Raw genomic sequence first — 22,293 nt, 5'->3', positions numbered from 1 at the left:
AGCGAGGCTCAGAGAACTCTCTTCTTTTTTCTGGAATTATGGAGAGTTGAAAATTTTAGTAGATTATGACTGTCCTTCAAGAGACAAGAGACAATGTTAAATACAAATGATTTCACTGTACGCTGCGGAAGGTGTTTTTATTGCCCTTACTATTTACGAGGAGTGAATATTTTAAACTAAAGATGAAGTTTGTAAATGTTCATATGGATTCTGCACAATGCTTTATCAATTAATTCATAAGATGTAATGCATTTCAAAAGTCAGTATAGTTCCTTGTCAATGCCAGAGTTTATAAAACAAGTCTACGTAATAAAGCCAGGTTCTATAACACATTATGACATCTGCTCATAAGAATGTTGCAAAGTCAATTCATTCATTGTCACGGTGTGGTTGTGGCAGGAAACAACCTGGAGGGGGCGCCAGTCCATCGCAGGGCAACACACACTTACACATCCTCACACAATCACATGTATGGACATTTTGTATAGCCAACTCAACTAATTCAATATGTATTTTTGGATCATGGGAGGAAACCGGAGGACTGGGAGGAAACCCACGCAGACACGAGGAGAACACACCAAATTCCTTAAAGAGAGTCACCCAAAGCAGGGCTCAAATCCACAACACCAGGACCCTGGAACTGTGTGCTACCTTGCCACCATTCTTATCTACAATACATTTATGAATACATTATAATGCATCATAGAACCTACATTTATGATATACTCTTATTTTATGTGTAATTCATACAATTTTAACTGTTAACTATTTTTCTGATTATTATAAAGTGCATACATCATTTAGAAAGCCTTAGAAATGCATTTTTGGGAAGAAAAAAAAAACAACTAACAAAAAAACAAGGCACGTTTAAATTGTGTTAAATAATATACAACATTAAACTGGAAGACCAGGGTGAAAGGGGGCAGAGCAACAGTCTGTAATTTTAGAACAACAAAGTGTTCACGTGTAGTCAATAAAACTGAGAGAATGGACATTGAGTGTAGAAACAAGGTGGTGGTCATAATGTTTTGGTTGACCCAAATAGACAGATAGATGTTACCCTGAATTCCATCAAAACCTCACAGCAATGTTCTATTATCTAGTGCAAATCCTTTGCAAACTAATTGATCCTGCTACTACCGTAAAGAACGGTAACAGTCTCTAACTCTAGATTAAAACCCAAAAGACTATATTAGATGAGCAGGTGTCCACACACATTTGACCATAGTGTGTTTAGACGGGCAAGCTTAAAATGTTTGAAAACAATGTCCCAAGGGGAAATGGGGGTTTGGGGGGGGTGGTGGCAGGCATCAAAAGCATGTAGCTCCAGCAGAACAAACACAACTAAGTAAGTGCACATTCAGCGTGTGTTTAAAAGGGAAAGTGCTCCGTATTGATCTGACACTGGAGATTGGATCGCCCATTTGCCTTTTGTTTTGCATCCAGCGGCGACACAGAGACTATAAACAGAGCTCTCTCTGCTCTCTGTCTCTCTCTCTCTCCCCCTCCCTCCCTCAGGCAATCCTTAAACTCATCAACGTTTTAATGAGACTTTAGAGTAGGGAGACAAATTAACTGCTTTATTTCTTTTTTACTTTTTTTTCTTGAGCATATAAGAGTTGACAGAGTGATGAGCTCTATATCACTAATAAGAATTTCAACAACAATACTTTGTCACGACATAATCTCATTTGCAGCATACAGACATTATACACATTCATTACACTCTCGGACTCCACTCCACTGGTTGGTCTGGAGTGAAGATCCAGACAAACATGACCCAAGAAGCTATGACATGCATAGAGGGAACATTGTGTACCCTGCCCAGCAAAGGGACCTGAAGCCAGGCCTGGGGGTAGTGTCCACCGGTGAGTGCCTGGTTGCCAGCCAGCACAGAGAACCTGGCCAGGATCAGCCTGAAAAGACAATGTGGGAAGATCACCACTCGCAAGATCCAGTGAAGGGGTGTGGTGCACTGCCCATTGGACGTAGGACATGGGCGAAAGTGGCCCCTGGCGGCATGGGCCTTGTACAGGGTTGGTCATTTATATGGATAGACCTTAATAAAATGGGAATGGTTGGTGATATTAACTTCCTGTTTGTGGCACATTAGTATATGGGAGGGGGGAAACTTTTCAAGATGGGTGGTGACCATAGCAGCCATTTTGAAGTTGGCCATTTTGATTTTTTAATGGGAAGAGGGTCATGTGACACATCAAACTTATTGGGAATTTCACAAGAAAAACAATGGTGTGCTTGATTTTAATGTAATTTTATTCTTTCATAAGTTATTTACAAGTTTCTGACCACTTATAAAATGTGTTCAAAGTGCTGCCCAACCCTCTTCTCCCACTCTTCACACACTGATAGCAACACCACAGGAGAAATGCTAGCACAGGCTTCCAGTATCCGTAGTTTCAGGTGCTGCAAGTCTCGTATCTTCACAGCATAGACAATTGACTTCAGATGACCCCAAAGATAAAAGTCTAAGGGGGTCAGATCGGGAGACCTTGGGGGCCATTCAACTGGCCCACGACGACCAATCCACTTTGGTCGACGACAATAGCCACCATGGTCACCACCCATCTTGAAAAGTTTTCACAAACAGGAAGTTAATATCACCAAACATTCCCATTCTATTAAGGTGTATCCATATAAATGGCCCACCCTGTATACAGAAAATGGAATGGTACAGGCATATAGTGGTTCATTAAATGTACAGCCAGATTAAATGGATATATATAGTTAACAACGTGTTCATATATATTGCTAAGCTACACCAAATTCTCTCTTTTCATAAAGTTTTCATATAGCTGATCCTTTTTTGAGAGCAATAATAAATTAACAATAAGATGTATGAAACAATTCCACTTAAAACTACACTTAAATGAGAAATATGTAATATATTTACTGTACTCAGTCATAAAATATCCAGGGTGTGTCGTTATAGATTAAGGAAATAGGCTAAGTTGAAGCACTGATGTCTCTGAGAGCAGTGCTGCAACCGCTAAAGCAACATCAACAAGTAAGTAACACATGGCTTGTCTAGTTGAAATACTTCATAAAGATTAAGACAGAAGACTTGTAAATGAAAATGGCAGCCAGTCACTCACTTTTTTGCCTTTCTCTAGGTGAATGCTTTAGTGAAATGGTGAAACAATATCTATGCAAATATGTTGATTATGACACAGTCGTTGTACCTATTAAGGTCCAAAGTTGTTAAACTCATCTTGCGCAGTTTGTGTATGTTCAGTTTTCCCCGAACTGGCAACCTGGGTGAGCTTCATGCCTTGGGGGAGTCAGGAAGGGGAGTAGGCAGACAGCCTTCTACACTGTCTTCAAACTATTGTAGTTCCAAATTTAAGTCATTTGTATTACAGATTTCTCCTTTAAAATGTAATATGCTACACTCATTTTGCGCCATTTTAAAGGTTTGAATATGTAATTTTGAGGGTACACCACAGTGTCAGTAAAAGGTACTATCCCAGTGACGGTTTTTATGAAATTTTATATGTGTCTGTGATGTAAACTGCACACACACACTCTCTTTATAAAATCTTTAAAGAAAAGTATTAAATGAGTGAGAGTAACTAAACAGAGCCTATGTTCACCATGCTCAAAGACAAGAGTATGTCAAGGGGGTGAAAATCCACACAACACAAGGCTACGTCATCTCCAATAGAACTGGGTGGATATCCCAGAATTTATTTTATTTTTTGCGCCAAAGTCTATCCCTCATCCTCTATATTCATAACACACCTGACATATAGACATATGGAATAATGGCACTTGAGTGGACTGCCCCTGTTTGCCACATGAGGGCCACATAAACACCAATGTAGGGACACAGTCAGCCAGAAATCAGCACTCATGACTTCAGCAGAAACCATGGATAGGGATGTGATCACCTACTTTTAACTATACAGTTTATGTACAAAGAAGATTTATAAAAGGTGGGACGCTTGGCAATATATATATATATATATATATATATATATATATATATATATATATATATATATATAGTATGCATTGATATGCAGATCATTTAACTGAAAAATACGCAAAGAAAATGTTTGACCAATTTTATTGTGTTTAAAAAATATATTTTAAAATATTTGAATTCCATGCAAGCAACATGTTCCAAATAAGACGTGATAGGACAACACAAGACTAATAAAGTGCAATGCTATAATAAAATACTTTAAATAAAATACAGGTCACTAACAGGACGGGGCTTAAAAAGTGCATCTCATGGAGGCAGAGGCTTTCAGAATAAAGATTGGGAAGGGATTACCATTCTGTGAAAGACTGTGTGGGAAAATAGTAAAGCAATTTTAGAATCAAGCTTCTCAACATAAAATAGCAAATAAATATGTCACATAAAACAATTAAATATTCCAGAGAACCCAGAGAAACCTCTATCTAAATGAAACAAGGCCCAAAACCAGTATTGGCCGGCTTTGATCTTCATAAACTAAAGTGGCACTGCATTAAAATCAGACAGGATTCTTTATTGGAAATCATTGCATGGACTCAGAAACACTTACCAAAACCACTGTGATCACAGTTCCTCTAGTTAAAACCATGCAAAAAAGGATCCAGTAACACAACAATAGTTCAAAAGCCAGCATCTGTGATGGTATGGGGGTGTATTAGCACTTGCACAGCTGTGAAGGCACAGTAAATGCTGAACAATATGTACAGCCTTTGGAGCAACATGCTGCCATCCAGGCGTTATGATTTCCGGGGAGGGCTTTGCTTATTTGATAATTAATAATACAATTTAATCAACCCATTCTGCTTGGATTACAACAGCATGGACTCACAGAAAAAGAGGGGTGCTAAACTAATTCTGACCCATTAAAAACTATTTGACTAAAAATTATTTGGCTAAACAAATAAATGAATGAATGATTGAATTAATTAATTAAAGACTAAGTGAAGGGCGGCATGGTGACGCAAATGTTTCAAAATATTTACAAGGTGCTTTTAAAAGAAGAGATGATGCAACACAGTAATAAACACAGTGACACACCAACTCTTTTGTAAGGTGTTGTTGGCATCAAATTACAAATTGGCAAAAAAATTCATAAAACTATAAAATTTCTCAGTTTCAACATTCCAAATGTTTTCTTTGTACTATTTTCAATTAAATACAGGGTTTAAATGTTTTCCAAATAAAGATCATTTTGTTTGTATTTACATTTTGCACATCATTTAGACTTTTCTGCAAATGGGGTTTATAGGCACCTGTATATTTTCACTTATTTAAGCTTAAAATGGCTAAAAACAAAGTGTAGAGACCAGTGTTCAGTTGCTATGGGTGCATTAGTCCAAACACAAACGAGCAGCATCTTTTACTTTATGTTTTACTTTAATGTGAAGAACAGAACAGAGAGTGGCATTATGAACATACTCTTCCAGGTGAAGATAAAAGAAGACATCAGAAGAGATCAAAGCCTCTATTTCAGCTGGGAGTGTAGCATTTATGTTATAATGCACAGTGCATAAAAACTACCTAGTCAGGAAGACTGTGGATGTGATATGAGGAAAACCTTGCTTCAGCTGAATGAAAAGGAAAAAAAAGAACCCTAAACAGGGGAACAAAACCTTATTTATTATTATTTGGAAACTCTTGTGGCTCTCAATATTGTGTTAGAAATTCAAGTGACCCATAAACATGGTCCAAAATGGCTGAAGAAATTAGTTTTTTAGAAATTAGAAATTAGAAATTAGAAGAGGAAGAATGACCTACAATGTAAGTAATGATAAGTTATTCTCACATAATGTAAAAAGTGGAGTTTTGTGTTTAAAAGTGTGATGTAGGCTGTATTTTAGGCTGAATATTAAATGAGCAGGTTTTTGATGAAGAAAACACTAATACATAAAAACTGTGTATCCTTTTAAATGGAGAATTACACAACATAAAAAAACAACAGCATAAACATCAACTGACTCCATGATTTTCACTTTTAAATTGCTTGGTATGAGAGGGGAAATACAGTTAAATTAGCTTTAAAACTCTGGTGGATATGCCACATAATAGTGTAATATTTGTCACAGAAACGATTGCACTGTTACCGTTATAATGTCTCTAATCTTAAGCAACATAATAATACGCCTTAAGGCTGTTGTACTGATTTACATGTTAAAAAGGCAAAACTGTTTTTTGGGTTTTTTGGGGTTTTTTGGGTTTCATAATCTGATAGCATATGTAGAGGATGTATAGGTTTAACTGAGCTATAGAATAAAAATACTAGATAAAACCTGGGTGTGTATATATATAAGCCTGTGCTAGCATTTCTCCTGCTGTGTTGCTATCAGTGTGTGAAGAGTGGGAGAAGAGGGTTGCACTGACAATCCAACACAATGGGCACCACTTTGAACACATTTTATAAGTGCTCAGTAACTTGTAAATAACTCATGAAAAAAGCACACCATTGTTTTTCTTGTGAAATTCCAATAAGTTTGATGTGTCACATGACCCTCTTCCCATTGAAAAACAAAAAACAAAAGTTGGATCCAAAATGGCCACCATGGTCACCACCCATCTTGAAAAGTTTCCCTCCTCCCATATACTAATGTGCCACAAACAGGAAGTTAATATCAGCAACCATTCCCGTTTTATTAAGGTGTATCCATATAAATGGCCCACCCTGTAGATTCAAAGTGAAAAAAAAATTCTTAATTTCATTTAACATTAATTTAACATTCAGATTAGTTTAGACATTCTGGCACGAGTAAAACTTACCATTTGAGATGTTATTTAGGGATCCAGTTGGATAACGCAAACCAAACATTAAAATAAAGACCTTATTTATGCTTAAATATTTTTATAAATATGCACAAGTTGGTCAACTGTTTTTATTACATTTTATTTCTATTTTTATTATATTAGACTTTTTATTACTGTTACATATTTTCTTAGTCTTTTAGTAGGAGTTAGGACATGCTTTGTAAGGCCACATCCCTGTGCTGAACAATAGACATGTGGCTGCCAGACTGTTGGAAGGGAAATGAGCTTTGCTCCTGTCTCAGCCTGGAGCCACTGACTAGGTTTTACTGACCACAGAGGGACAAGAGCCAGGTCATGACTGCACAGATGACAGGTAAAAAAAAAAAAGTTATAATGATAAAAGGTCAGATTTTGGGGTCAGAAAGGTAGAAGAAAAATTAAATCAAATAATTTTGGAGGAAAAAAATAAGTCCATACTTTGCCTTACTCCCATAAAATGTATTTGTAATTCTCTTTATATAAAATATAAAAACTGCTAAAACTACTGAAACCGACACATTAAAAATTACATGATTTTTACTGAAGGCCATTTCTAATATAAATCCTAAAAGGGAATATTATATAAAGACTTAGAAATGTTCAAAAATACACAGAATGTCTTCTAAGAAGAAGAATAGTTACTCTTAGTACTCCCCTTGGGGAAATTGATTTTCTGCATTTAACCCACCCGTGGTAGTGAAACACAAACACACTAGTGAGCAATTATCAGCCACACACTAGGGGCAGTGAGCACAAATACACACACACACACACACAACCGGAGCAGTGGGCTGCCAGCCATAGTGCCCGGGGAACAGTTGGGGGGTTAGGTGCCTTGCTCAAGGGCACTTCAGCCATGGATGATTTTTTTTTTTTTTTTTTTTTTTTTTTTGAAGTAAATAAGTAAATAAAGGCTGGTTTGCAGAAAGGGAGCTGTTAGCATTGTGCAGACAGTAACTGAGGCCAGTACATCCTTGGCTGGTGCCTAACCCGAGCCCCAGGAGCTGTAAGACTGAGGGATAGAGGGATGTTTTTCCTCCTCCTCCTCCTCCAGGCGTTTCCGTGCCTCATCCCACAATACCGCCAATTACCTCCAAGCACTTCAGGATAACTAACAGCCACAGGCCTCCTACCCAAGAGCTATCTCTCTCTCCCTCTCTTTCTGTTTCTCTCTCTTTCTCAGACGCAGCTCTGCAAAACTATGATTGTATGTCAGCACCAAAAACATGGAGAAGAAGGGACTGGCATTCTTGGGAATACTGGTATAAGACAAGATTTCTTGCAAGAGAACAATCCCTACAGGACATAAAAACACAAAAACACCAGAATCTGTTCGAAGAGTGTGTGAGAGCGCTATGAACTTGCTAACGCTCCCCAGGAAAACTGAGTCTCACTGAGACCAAAACAGACCACGATGTATACCAGATGCCGTATGAAAAAAATAAACTAATTTCTGGTCCCACTTTATATTAAATGTCTCGAATAACTGTGTAGTTACACATGAACAACAATGTAACTACTGATGAAATAGTACCTGTTACAGATGGATTACAGAAGTAAAACTTAGGCAATTACATATGTGTAGCAACTACAGTTTCGCCTTTTGTAATTGAACAAGTGAATATCCATAATTGTACCAGCACATTCTCTCTTATGTAATTACACACATTTAATATGATATGTGTAATTACATTAGTAATCAGACTGGAACAAGATTGTGTCCCAGAAGCCTTTTCTGTCAGGTATGTATGAACTTACATTGAGACATTTAGTTAATATTTGTTAAGGTTGAGACATTGTAACCAGTTTCAGCTTTACACCATTCTGTAATGGAATAGTTCCGTAGATGTCCATAATTTCATAAAGTCACATTAATGAAATGATTTAATGTTTTACATTCATATTATTAAAAATAAAATGCAGCCCTTCATTAATCTTATCTAATTAGGTTTAATTAACTCTTAGTATGTTATGCAATTCTGCAGTAATAGCATATATGGTGCAATGAGATAAAGAGTATTTTAATTTTAATTTGTCTTTAATGATTAATTATTCCAGAGTTATTATGTAAAAGTAACACTCTAAAATAATTAGACGTTTCCTGTGTAGTTGGTATGTTAGTACTGTGTAACTACAGAAAGATATAATGGAATATTATCACGTTACAGCACAGTTATCCCTCATTAATTGTGTAAATCTAATAGTTTATGTTCATTGCTTAGTGGTAATAATAATGCAACACATTAATATAATAAATGTTATGAAATTATGGCATTTATCACATTTCAGAATGGTTTAAAGCTAAAACAGCAAAACAATTAGCAACAGTAACATTAATATTAGCTAAATGTTAAAAACTATGGCAAATCCAGTTTAATATTCCAGTGTGATTATTAATGTAATTACACATATATTATTACAGGTGTGTAATTACATGATAGAGATGCTGTTACAACTACAAAAGGCAAAACTGAAGATGATACACACGTCATTACCTAAGCTTTACTACTGTAATCCATCTGTAACATGCACTAATTGATCAGTAGTTACATTGTTGTTGCATATGTTGTTCATGTGGAACTACGATACATACTAAGATATATAAAGTGGGACCTCCTGGGTACTAAACTGAAGCATGAGCAGTGGAAAATAATATTAATCAAGCAACAGAAGAAAAGCAAAAAATGGCCTACTGAGGAAAAAAAAGAAAAATAAAGTCCCTGGCATCACTTGATTAGCTCTCCTCATTTCACTGTGGTAAAATAGCACATGAAATGATGACTGTGCCGTCTGGCTGCTGTGTATTGAAAGAATGAAGATCCATATGCAGACTGTGAACTCAGCAGTAAGTCTAGCCATTGTTCTGAGAAATATGTTCTTTTGTGTATACTTCCTTTTCTCTGCGTGGGTTTCCTGACAGCTCCACATCCTTTCAGAGCCATAGTGTTGGAAGGATAATCACTAATACCTATGGATTTGAAGTGGGTGGAACTACATTTTCTGCTCTTGTTCAAAGTTAAAAGCTTTAAGCAGGGTTTATCTGATAAGGACAGTTTTGTTGAACATCATTTTTTTTAAATATTGTTTTAAACTCCTGATCTTCCCATCCCTTAAGAAATACATGGATGATTTTGCCTTTAAGCTGCACTTAATAATTTAACTTTTTTTTCCCAGTAGCTCACTTTCTTTCGTTTAGCGTTTTGTATTATTTTGGTGTGAATTCTGGAAGCTCACATCCATCCTTAATTTAATTAAAGCTTCTATTAAAACGACAGAATGATCCACTGCTCAAATCATAGCTGTTCGGTGCTGGTCCTGTGGAGTTACTGACAATTGAAGAACGGGGTAAAAGGAGGCAAACAAAGTACACAGAGCAACAGATGGACTTCAGTTTGTAAGTGGAGGGGTCAATGGCACTAAGCGTGGAATGTGAATGTAGAAACAAGGTGGTGGTCATAATGTTATGGTTGATCTGTGTATTCCGATAAAGAATGTGGCACATTGCTTTAGGGTGGAATGAAACAGGGAGGAAAGTAAGAGGAAGAGACATGAGGAAGAAGAGAGGACAAGCTGGACTGAGAGCAGTAATGTCTCTGGTTGCTCCTAACACCCTCCGTCTGAGATTATATTGGCAGCTCTTCTGGAGAATAGCGGTTTCCCATTATGACTTAACGCATCAAAATGGCAGTGCGGCACACGCAGAAAAGGCCACCTGAAGACAAACACAGCGCCAGCACGCTGTCAGCCTTGAGCCTGCCACCACACACTGCCTCAATTTGGCCGAAATCAATTGACTATCCCCCCTCTCTCCATCTGCCTGCCCAAACCCTTCAAAACTGAATACAAACTGCAAAGCCACAAACCCTTGGTTCAGGCACAAAGTGTCTATTATATCTCAACTCTCAGGAAAGACCAGACTTTCAAAAACACTGCCATACATTTAAGTATAATATAATGTTGTACTGATCCTGAGAAGAATAAAACAAAGAAAGAGCAATGATGTATATTAACACACTTTGCCTTCATTGAAGTATGATTTGTCAGACCCACATTTCGATTACTGACTCGTTGTTTAATGAACAATATCTATGCATTTTTTATCACTTCTTATTTTTTTTTAGGGTTTTGCTTGTGAGAATTCCCCCATTTTAAAGTGACTTTTTCACAAGTTAGAACTGCTCCCTCCCACTCATTGTCAGTTGTACAATTATCGACTGTAGTCTGCTTATTTCTCTGCATAGTTTATCACTGTCCACTTTAGTAGACGCGCCTACCTCATGGGTCCACCTTGTAGATGTCAAATCAGACCCAGTAACTCATCTGTTCCTGCACAGTTTTTGTTGGTCGTCCTCTAATTCTTCTTCAGGGCGCACGGTGACGTAGCGCCCTGGTATTGAGTTCAAGTCCCGCTCAGGGTGACTGTCTGTGAGGAGTTTGGTGGGTTTCCTCCAGGTGCTCCTCCCACGGTCCAGCAGCACTGCTGTGTCTGATCCACTTGTACACACACTAACACACCACCACCACGTCAGTGTCACTGCAGAGTTGAGAATGATCCGCCAGCTAAATCATACCTGCTCTGTAGAGTTCCTGACCAGAGAAAGAGTATGTAGAGAAACTGTTGGACTATAGTCTGTAATTGTAGAAGTACACATTGCTCTTGAATGGTCAGTGGAGCTAATTAAACGGACAATGAATGTAGATACACGGTAGGTGTTCTTAATCCAGTCATCATTCAATTGTAGATATCTGTATTAAAGTCATTAAGCAAACAAGTATACAGTCTTTGATTCAAAGCACAGAGCACCACCCCCTTGTGGAGCAGTTCCTAAACATGAACAAGTGTGTATCTGAGTGAGTGAGTTAACGGGCAGTTCCGGTTTTTCATTGAAAAACTGTGTGGCAGAGAGTAATATCAAATAAAATCAACCTTTCCCCTGGTGACCGCTTTTTAATGCCCCCTTCTTCCTCATCTGCAATATGGAACATGGCTCCCCGCTGAGCCGGCACTCCGTTCCGCTGATCAGCATGCACAAGACCTGGCTCCAAATCCCAATTCTGTTCCTCAATTTCACATGCAAATGTGCTGCGGCTCATTTGAATACATTTGAATATGGATCACACTGTGCTGGTTCATATCACAGGACAAAACAAGGAGGGAGAGGGAGGGAGAAATGCAAATCATCCAGATGTAAAGGAAAGGTCACGTCGAAGACCTATTGGAAATGTTTTTAAAACATGAGTCTGGAAACGAGAAGTGATAAAAATGTGGAGATATACATAACTGCATGAGCTTACAGTAAACTGATGAGTGTCATCTAAAGGCTAAAGGATATATATGATATTTTTCATTATATTGTTGTGAGTCTAATATCAGATTATTCAGTTGGATTCTAGACGTTTATTTGTATTTATATTTTTAGCGAATGTATATTTTTTCCCCTCTGACAAATCATCTGAATTTTTTCACGAAGTAAAGTGGAGGATAATCTTGCTTTGAAAGAAATGTAATTATCTGCCTATGGAATAAAACACTTCCCCTCGCTAAAATGATTTATTGACCAGACATAACATATTTTCACTCATTAAGATATCTTTCATTCTAATGGAGAGCTGAAGAAGCAGTAAATTCCTGAGAGATTACTTTCTGCATTTCATCTGATTTAACTAGCACTCATCTTTCTCACCCTCTCCCAGGACAGAGCGATTTAAACGTAGAAATATGAAGCGAAGGCTAAGATCATGGTTGAAGGCTCCTCTCTCTTTCTCTGGGACATTAATCACGGATGTTTTATCTTCAGCTTCATTGACAAGCTTCAGCCAAACTGTCCCCTGAGCCCAATACAAACCAGTCTGCAGCTAAGAGCAGGGTTTTGAATTACACATGAACTAAACTGCTTTAAAACAATGACACATGTCCCAATCTAAGCCGAGACCTGTAACCCTACAAGGGGTAGTAAAAAAAAAAAAAAAAAATATGTAAACATTACTCATGTATTTCTAGATTTTTTTCTATTTCTTTCCTATTCGTGAAGCACTATATGAGGCAGGTATAGAACACAGGAGCCAGTTAAGCACATGCATATTCTACAAAGCCTCACTGTTGTAGCACAAGCAGAATGAAGCCTGTCTTTGTGATAATCTTGGCCTGCTGAGGAAAAGACACAGTACTGACAACAAGACTAAATGAATAACATACTCCGTTAAAGTATATGTCTCTCTGAACTTCTGATGTACACCTGCACACAGAGAATAGCACGTCTGGTTTTCCTGAACATAAGTTTGGACTCATTTGACCAGCGCAAACATTTCATCATGTTTAGACCAGCTGTGATAAGCTTGGGACCACAGAACTCAGCAACATTTTTCTCATTTCCTCATATTTTTTCAGGCGGCATTCTTTATACAGAAGGTAACGGTGTTAAGTGACATCATCATCATCATCATCATCATAATAATAATAATTAGTTAAACTTATATAACACCTTCCACAAACCCAAAGACACTTTAAAATCATAAGTGGGGAGAGTAGAGAAAAACAAAAATTATTAATGAATTCTGAGCCCTTGTGGTTATTTTTATCACAGTAGCAGAAGATATTCACATGCACTGCCATCTGAGGGCTCAACATAAGTGTCTGGGCCTGGCCCTAATTGGCCAGTGATTTCTCGGATTCCCTGAATCTTTTCACAATATTATGTACGGCAGAGGTTGAAAGACATACATCTATTGGAGTTTTGCATTGATAATTATTAATTAATTAATTTATTTATTTATTTATATTTCTTTTCAATATTACAGAACATTTGTGAAAACCCCAATTATTTAATTAGTTATTTTTTCTGGAGAAAAATATATTCCAATTATAAGGGAAAAGGGTACTAATTAGCCTACAGTTCTCCGGCCTACGAACAAAACAGAAACATTGATCAATTGTAATTCTAAATGTTATGCACTGTTGTAAATGCCTGGTAATTTTACAAAAGTTACTGTGTAAAAGTAATGTGCAATATATGAAAATAAATAGTATGTGTGACATGTACATAAAAACATTACCACTTAATATAATATACAATTTCTAGATTCCTAATTTCTGTTCTAGAAATAAGTCCTTGTGGAGTCAATAAATTGCAACTGACACTTTTTAGAAATGTTACTAAGAGCTTGCTGTGAAAAAAACAGAAAAATGTTTGTGCCAAATTTTCAGTTTTTACAAGAAGCAAGTTGAATGTGAGGGCCTTGAATAATAAACATAAATAAACAAAAAACAAACAATGAACAGACTTAGGAACACGTAGCAACAAGACTAAATGAATGACATACACCGTTAAACGAACACCAACATATGAACACATAGACAAAGCTTATAAAGATTCACTTAAAAGGCAATGTCTGTGAGCAATCGCACTCCAGCAGCTGTCCTTCAAAAAGCATGTATCTCCAGCAGCTGTCCTTCACACTGCGTGAAAATTCCACGATGAATGGACCAATAGGAACGCTCCAAATGTACTCTGAATTAAATCTTTTTTATACTGACTTCAATTTAAATTTAAGGTGTTTTCATTCTCCTGTAAAATGACCATTTTGGAGACGCTTGTTTTTCACTGGACAGTGACAGTATGAGGAAAAGCCTTGTGTCCTTTATTAGTCAAAATAAATGTGATATTTCCTGCCATTTTTGTGAAATGTACATTTAATAAATAAATTAAAACCAGGATCTAAAGTACCCAAGTCTAAAGTACCCTCCAGGACCTCTGATAATGAAGATATATGATGTAGACACTGCCTGGCCTTGTTTACTGAGTTCTGAAATATGCATGGATGGATTTAGCTTTTTTTTTTATAAGCCTGACCCATCTCCCGCTTAATGCTGAGACCTGTTGATACACACAGTGAGCTGGGAGAGGCCTTTATTAGAGTGTTCAGCTTCAAACACGTTCAGCTTTCAGCCATCAATAAAGCTCCAACTGATTGACAGAACTCAAACCCCAGCAAACCTCTGCCTCATGCCTCCCTTGCCTCCAGTCATATGTTTCTTCACTGCTATCAAATGTATAATTTAGTAAAGTAGTTGGTGTATGCAATATTTCACTTTATAAGACTGATGTAAGTATATTACAATATTATTGAACATATTTCTGAAGTGTGCTCAAGAAATCATACAAGTTATATTTCATTATTTCAAGAAATAATAATCATATAGTATTTTTACAACTATCTAATGATCAGAAACTTTAAAGACATTGACTGGATTTGAGATATTTTTGACTTAAAATCTATAACTAGACTAGAGTTTTTGCATTCCTGGAGTTGGTAACTGATCTGTATACACAGAGGATCAGTGACGCTCCTGTATGCATAGTGTCTTTATTGCCTGGAGTTCTTCGATTTGCGCTGCGCTTGGCAATGGGAATACTTTTAGAGATGATTGACAGCCTTGATAATCACCTTCTCCCCTTCCCACGATCCGCAAAAATGTCACAACGCCTGATCTTAATTTTCAGATGACATGTATCAGCAGACACAAAGGTCAGAGCAGGTTTGGGGACTGCTCCTTTATTGATATCTGTTGCAAAACATGAAAAATGGGATTTGAAATGATCCACCATCTGTTTTAACCAGAGAAGCATCCTGCTACTTGCATCACAAGCCAATTACGTATTTATAGAAGAGGTCTTGATCCCTTCGTGGTGGGGGTCTGACCTCCAGGGGTGAGTGTGTGTGTTGTATGAGAGAGAGAGAGAGAGAGAGAGAGTGAGGCTGGAGCTGACTGATAGCACTGGGGGGGAGGGAATAGGGGTGTTTCTAAGCCTGAGAGAAGACAGAACAAAAATCCAAGGGTTTCTTACTTGTATGGAATGGTTAGCCTTTTGGAAATCAAACCTTGGTCTGGAAGGAAGGCAGTAATGTATATTTACTGATCCATTTCCCTGTGCTTTTACCATAATCGCATATGGTTTCTACTACTAAAAGATCAAGAAAATATCAGTGGCTATGGTTCCTGTCTTCTGACTGAAGCAAGGCTACCTCTGCGTCGTTTTGATCTTCGAGGATGTTGTGTAGATTAACTGGCCTAAATTTGGTGAATAATGATTTTGTAGCAACTCAATTATAAATGACGTTTCAATGTCAGAAAACTAATAGCTTTCACATGCTCAGTCAGAAAGTGGCAGATTAATTTGAGGCAGTTCATACTGAAAAAAAGAGGGGGTACACACACACACACACCTATATAGATCCCTGCGAGGGCATTCAGGGCAGGGTATAGAGATCACAGTTTGGGAAATGTCTTTAAAATATGTTTAAAGCATACAATTAACCTTATCGCACATTAAAAAAAAAAACTCCTCTTTAGCTGATATCAGATTTTAAACAATTCCACTTTCATGCACAGGTCATTCATTCATTCATTCATTATCTGTAACCCTTATCCAGTTCAGGGTCACGGTGGGAGTCTACCTGGAATCATTGGGCGCAAGGCGGGAATACACCCTGGAGGGGGCGCCAGTCCTTCACAGGGCAACACACACACACACATTCAGTCACACACTCACACCTACGGACACTTTTGAGTCGCCAATTCACCTACCAATGTGTGTTTTTGGACTGTGGGAGGAAACCGGAGCACCCGGAGGAAACCAACGCAGACACAGGGAGAACACACCAAACTCCTCACAGACAGTCACCCGGAGGAAACCCACGCAGACACAGGGAGAACACACCACACTCCTCACAGACAGTCACCTGGAGCGGGAATTGAACCCACAACCTCCAGGCCCCTGGAGCTGTGTGACTGCGACACTACCTGCTGTGCCACCGTGCCGCCCCTGCACAGGGCATGTCAATCTGATTATTCATCCAAAAAGGTACATAAAAATTACAAAAGAGAATGGCAGTGGGACAATATCATTGGTTAGACAGTTTGGGCTAGAATGGTACAAATACCCCCTGCATTTTGGAAGTTGCAAATCATCTTTTGGATCCAGTTGTAATGATCCAACATCAGAATCTACCCTCACTAAAGTTTAAAACGCTGAACGCCATCAGACATGTAAAACAATGTTCCAATATCCAGTGTAAAGCCTAGCTAAAAGAACAAAGGCTGTTACCGCAGGAAAAGAGAACCAACACCTGATTTATACCCTTCTATTCTGAAGGAACGGGATAGTTTTTGGCCATATAGTGCATAGTTTATAGTTTGTGGCAATTTTATGAGATGTTTTACAACCTGACGACATGCAAAACTGAGTTTGTGTAACTCAAATAATTTGTGCTGGCATCGCGAGGTTTTTCTAATCTTTCTTTTTTAACGTTCAGTGATAAAATAAACATTTATCACCATTAAACACCAAAGCTCTGGGAAAAGTGCCTTTTACTCCATTCACCGTTCAAAAGCAAAAGGCTTTTATTCTAAACAGGAAACAATGCACAGTGAGGTTTAAGTCTGAGATTCTAATGAAAACCCGATCCATGCTCTCCTCTGTTTATTCATCTTAAAAAACACATAGTATTAGCACTAATCAGATCTTTAAAATACTTTTAAGACAACATGCTATTGTTTCAGTGTTCATTATAAACGGACACGTAAGAACACACTTCCGAACCAAGAGTCTAATGTTCTTCACCACACACACACAGGGAGATTTTAATAACACAAAGATATGGCTGGGAGATAAGACGCTGCAGGTGGTTAGACGCCGTGTTTATCACTGACATTTAATGAGTGCACAACAAATAACAACAAATAACAACACAGGGATGATATAGCTCATTAAAGAGGAGGAAAAAATAAATCACCATCCATTAAAAACACAAGGAAAAACTAAGGGGGGGAAAAGGCATCTGTTTTGAGTCATAAAACAGAACACACACCTTGGAATTTATCAAAATAAAAAAAGGAGGGATGTATAAAAAAATAAGGTGGAATCATGGCGTAAAGCCTTTTGTTATCCGCACAGAAAAGGCACTCGAGCAAAAACGAACTGTAATTTGGTTTCCTTTCACAGTATGGGCTGAAATCCAGGTCATCTCCTCTATGAGGTGTGCTTTTCCCCTCCCTCTTTCTCTCTCTCTCACACACTCTGTCTCTCTACCTCTCTCTCATTCTCTTTCTTTCCCACCCCCTAGCAAAACAGGATCTTTTCACATCACCAGCGACTCTCTCTCTCTCTTCCTCCCTCCCTCTCTTCCAATCACCAATGTCGTTCTTGTGGAAATGCACAAGCGTCTGGATTAAAAGAGGCCAAGCGTCTACAACAGGTTTAAAATGAGAGACATTTTTGTCTGAAATATGTTCAAAACCAAACTTGTCTTTAAGTTGTTTCAAGAAAAAGGTCTGAAATAAATAAAGACAGACTTTTTAAAATGTAAATATGAACTGCACACATCTCATAACACTTCCTCTTTCCTGTTTTTCTTTAAGGAATAAACTACTGCAACTCTCGTGAAATGAAGAATCGTATTCATGTGTATTCCCAGAATGAACTCGTTTATGCTCCATATAATGGGCCCCCACACATGATCGGCCATGTTTAAAATGGATTTATTACAAAATCTCTGATGTATCCGGGTCACTATGTGTCAGTTTAACGGCTGTTTATAACAGGGATAGTCCCTTGAGGAAATGAGTTCACATTCACAGAGGCATTTTCCATCTAATTCTAATGTTAACAAACGTCATGAAAATGGCTTCTGTTACTTTCAGGATTTCACCGTAGAAAGCTTTATGACAACTGACATTGTTGAAATAAGCCTTTAAAAATGTTAATGATTATGTCAGGTAGCCTCATGAATTAATCACATACAGCGTGACCAAAACGTCAGTAACGCAATTTACATCATGAATATATTTGGAAATTCCTACAAAAGATGACTGTTTTGTAAGTGAACATTTCCTGAGAGGCTGAGACTTGGCTTGACTTGGCTTGAAGCAATAGGATCAAATCCTATGAGACAAAAAAGTGAGAGACAGGATCGTTCAGATCTCCCGAGGTTTCACATCAAGATCACAGCTAGGAGCTGTTTACTGAGTGCTACTTACAGCTATCTACCCTCTGCTTTGCTTTATATATCTTTTTAACAGAAGTTTTTATCTGGCACTTTGTCAGAAGAACTCGAGCATCACCTCTTATTCTCTAGTTCTTGTTTTAGATCCATTCAGAGGAGGAACCAAATATCACTGGGTAGTTCAGCTAACGGTACAACTGTGACATCAGAAATATATTCAAAACAGCTGTTTTACTGAAGATGCCTAAAGATGCAAATTAAAGGTGGAATACACTGGCAAAGTTTTAACATCTTTATCTATGACTTCTCCTGTACTTTAATATTAATATTATACACCAATCAACCATAACATTAAGACCACGCTCACTGTCCGTTCTCTCCGCTCTAACAGACCACACAGGTGCACTTTGTAGTTCTACAATTACAGAGTGTAGTCCATGTGTTGCTCTGCATACTTTGTTTCCCCCCCTTTGTGCCTCAACCTGCTCTCCAATGGTCAGGAACCCAAAAGGGCCACCACAGAGCAGGTATGATTTGGGTGGTGGGTCATTCTCAGCACTACGGAGACACTGACATGGTGTTGGTGTTCTATTATGTGTTATGATGATACGAGTGGATCAGACACAGCAGTGTTTCTGGAGTTGTTTAGCACCTCAGTGTCACTGCTGGACTGAAAATACTACACCATCCAAATATATCCAGCCAACAGCTTGATATTCTGTCTCATGTTTACATCTGCAAGGTGGACGAACAAGGTTGGTGTCTAAAGAGGTAACAGTGAGTGGAAACAGTGATTTAAAACTCAAGCAGCACTTCTGTGTCTGATCCACCTTCAACAAGAACAACACACGGCCACAGCATCAGTGTCACTGCAGTGCTGAGAACGATCCACCACCCAAATCAGTCCCTAAGGCTTATCCCAAGTGTTTGCTGTTATCAAAAGCTCTTCAGTCAGTTTCACAATTTCTTTAGCTGTGTATGAGTCAAGCATTAACATCAGAAACCAGAGAAACTTAATTCATAGGAGCCCTCACTCTATCATCTGTAAATCCAGTTTCTTACAGAAGACCTTTGTAAAAAGAGCTCTGAGGTATTTAAAAGGATGCGAAACCTGTCCGGCCACTATCCATCAGGACTGCAGAGAGGAGGAGAGCGACAGGGAATATTTCCTGCCTGGCAAACAGCATTATTCTCATTTCAGGCAAAATTGTCAACACTCATCCGGATCCACTGTCAGCACCATGCTAACAGAGCAGCTAGCCTCTCCGCATGTGTCCATCTCTCTCTGTATCTATACCTGCTCACACACCCCAGAGAGAGAGAGAGAGAGAGAGAGAGAGAGAGAGAGAGAGAGAGAGAGAGAGAGAGAGAGAGAGAAGAGAGAGAGAGAGAGAGAGAAAGAGAGAGAGAGAATGCTACCTTTTCTCCCAGGCAAACAAAGGAGAAGAAAAAAAATTCCTCCATAAAAGCCATCAGTCATAGAGTGATGTCCCAGAGCAGACAGTTCCTTTCTCTCTCTATCTCTCTCTCTTTTTTTATTTTTTCTCTGATATACATTCTGACAGACTGTCCACTCTCTCTGTTATAGCCTGGACATCCTGCTTCACAGAATCTGTCTCACCTGGATCACAAAGAACTTATATAACTTTTTAAATTATAATTTAATCTAAACGGCAGGTGAAGGAGCAGAAAGCTGTCTTCACCTGCCATTTGCCCCTCATCACATTCACAGAGGAAATTTAAACAAGTGGAAATATCAAAAATCTAGTTGATTCCTCATCTTTCTTACAATAGGAAATACCTTATTTATTTTTTACCTAATTTATTTATTATTATTATTTGTTTTGCATGCATCAATTTCTTAATTTGTTCAAATTTAACAAAAAGAAGAGTTTGTTTCTGAAAACAAAATAAAGGAGTAGATGAAGTCACAACTTACAATTTATATTGATTTATTTATTTATTTGTTGCATTTTAAGTGTCTTAACCTTTCTGGAAATGGGGTGTGTACATTATAAGAACATTGAAGAATACTGTTACACATTTAAGCACTGTTACTGATGCCCACACGCCGACAGATAACGTCAATAAAAGATTATTATGTTTAATATTTTATCATTTTCTTTTTCCAACCTTAACTTGATATGGTGCACTAACAAAACACATAAACAAGAAATAATGAGGTTCACAACATGTTTGGATTCACATCGGGGTCTGTGTCGAATTAATGGAATAAAGTTATATCTCAATAAAATAAATGTTTGAAATAATGTAGAAGTAGGTTGAATACATTTGGAATATTTTTACATTCTCATAATGAGAAGAATGTGTGTGGATTATTTCATGTTTTCTAATGAGAACTGAAGGGAACACGGATGATTCTTGTTGTCAGTGAAAAATAAACTTCCCTACGTCTGGTTTATATTTGTACCCTGGGTCTGAACGTGGTGTGTATTTGTGTTTTTATTCATATGTTTAGTGCTACCCTCAGCGTCTTAATCCACACGTGTTGGGCATGAACGAATGTGCGGAAAAGATAAGGCTGCTGCTTTTTTCTCATCTTTTTTTCGGAAGTGAAAGATGGGAGAGGAAATGTAGGGCATCATCTCCACGGATTGATCTGCAGCAGGGAGTGTATTCTTCAGGTGTGACGGCAGGGAGGAAGGAAAGAGAAATACAATTTTATATATATATTTTTTTCCTCCTTGGGCAAGTAGAACACACTTTTAAGATTGTGTGTGTGTGTGTGTGTGTGTGTGTGTGTGTGTGTGTGTGTCTGAGAGAGAGAGAGAGAGAGAGAGAGAGAGAGAGAGAGAGAGAGAGAGATTAAAAGGTAAAAGGACCCCTGATATTTCTGATATTTCACACACACACAGACATTCAAACAGATGAATGAATGAATGGATGGATGCATTAATGAATTGATGGATGGATGGATGAAGGAAAGTGTACATAAACAATATTTTACACACATTTTGTCCATTTCATTGCCTTCAGTTAGTTGGGCCCATTCCTCCTGTTCCTCACTGGCCAGGGCCACCACAGAGGAGGGTGATTTGGGTTGCGTACCAGTCTCAGCACTGCAGTGACACCAATTTACGGTGCCTGTGTTAGCGTGTGTGTGTGTGTGTGTCAGAGAGAGAGTCATGCTGGCACAAGTGGATCAGACACAACAGTGTCCCTAAGAAGACAAACTAAGGCAGCAACAGATCGAGCTACTGTCTCTGACTTTACATCTACAATGAGGAGTATCTAACAGAGTGGACAGTGAGAGGACACAGTGTTGAAAACATAGAGGAGATATGCTGTGTCTGATCCACTCTACACCAGCACAACACACACTAACACACCATCGATCAACGCCACTGCAGCATTGAGAATGACCCACCAACAAAATCACACTTGGTCTGTGGTGGTCCTGTGGGGGTCCTGACCAATGAAGATCAGGGAGAAACAGAGCTAACAAAGTATTCCGAGCAAGAGATGACTACACTTTATTTATGATTTATTCA

At 38.2% G+C, this 22,293-nt stretch overlaps 1 protein-coding gene across 1 annotated transcript in view; it reads left to right on the top strand.

Annotated features, from left to right (window-relative positions):
* The first annotated feature begins 1,795 nt into the window (after window positions 1–1,795).
* LOC136674058 (hemicentin-2-like) overlaps window positions 1,796–22,293 on the top strand; it is a 25,036-nt gene continuing 4,538 nt past the window's right edge. The window contains exon 1 of the mRNA XM_066649914.1: window positions 1,796–2,029. Within this exon, the coding sequence (XP_066506011.1) occupies window positions 1,796–2,029 (234 nt within the window). The remainder of the gene's footprint in view (window positions 2,030–22,293) is intronic.

This window comes from Hoplias malabaricus, chromosome 17, assembly GCF_029633855.1.
Source record: "Hoplias malabaricus isolate fHopMal1 chromosome 17, fHopMal1.hap1, whole genome shotgun sequence".
NCBI lineage: Eukaryota > Metazoa > Chordata > Actinopteri > Characiformes > Erythrinidae > Hoplias > Hoplias malabaricus.
Note: the sequence above shows the minus strand (reverse complement) of the source record. Positions and strands in the feature narration are given on the sequence as shown.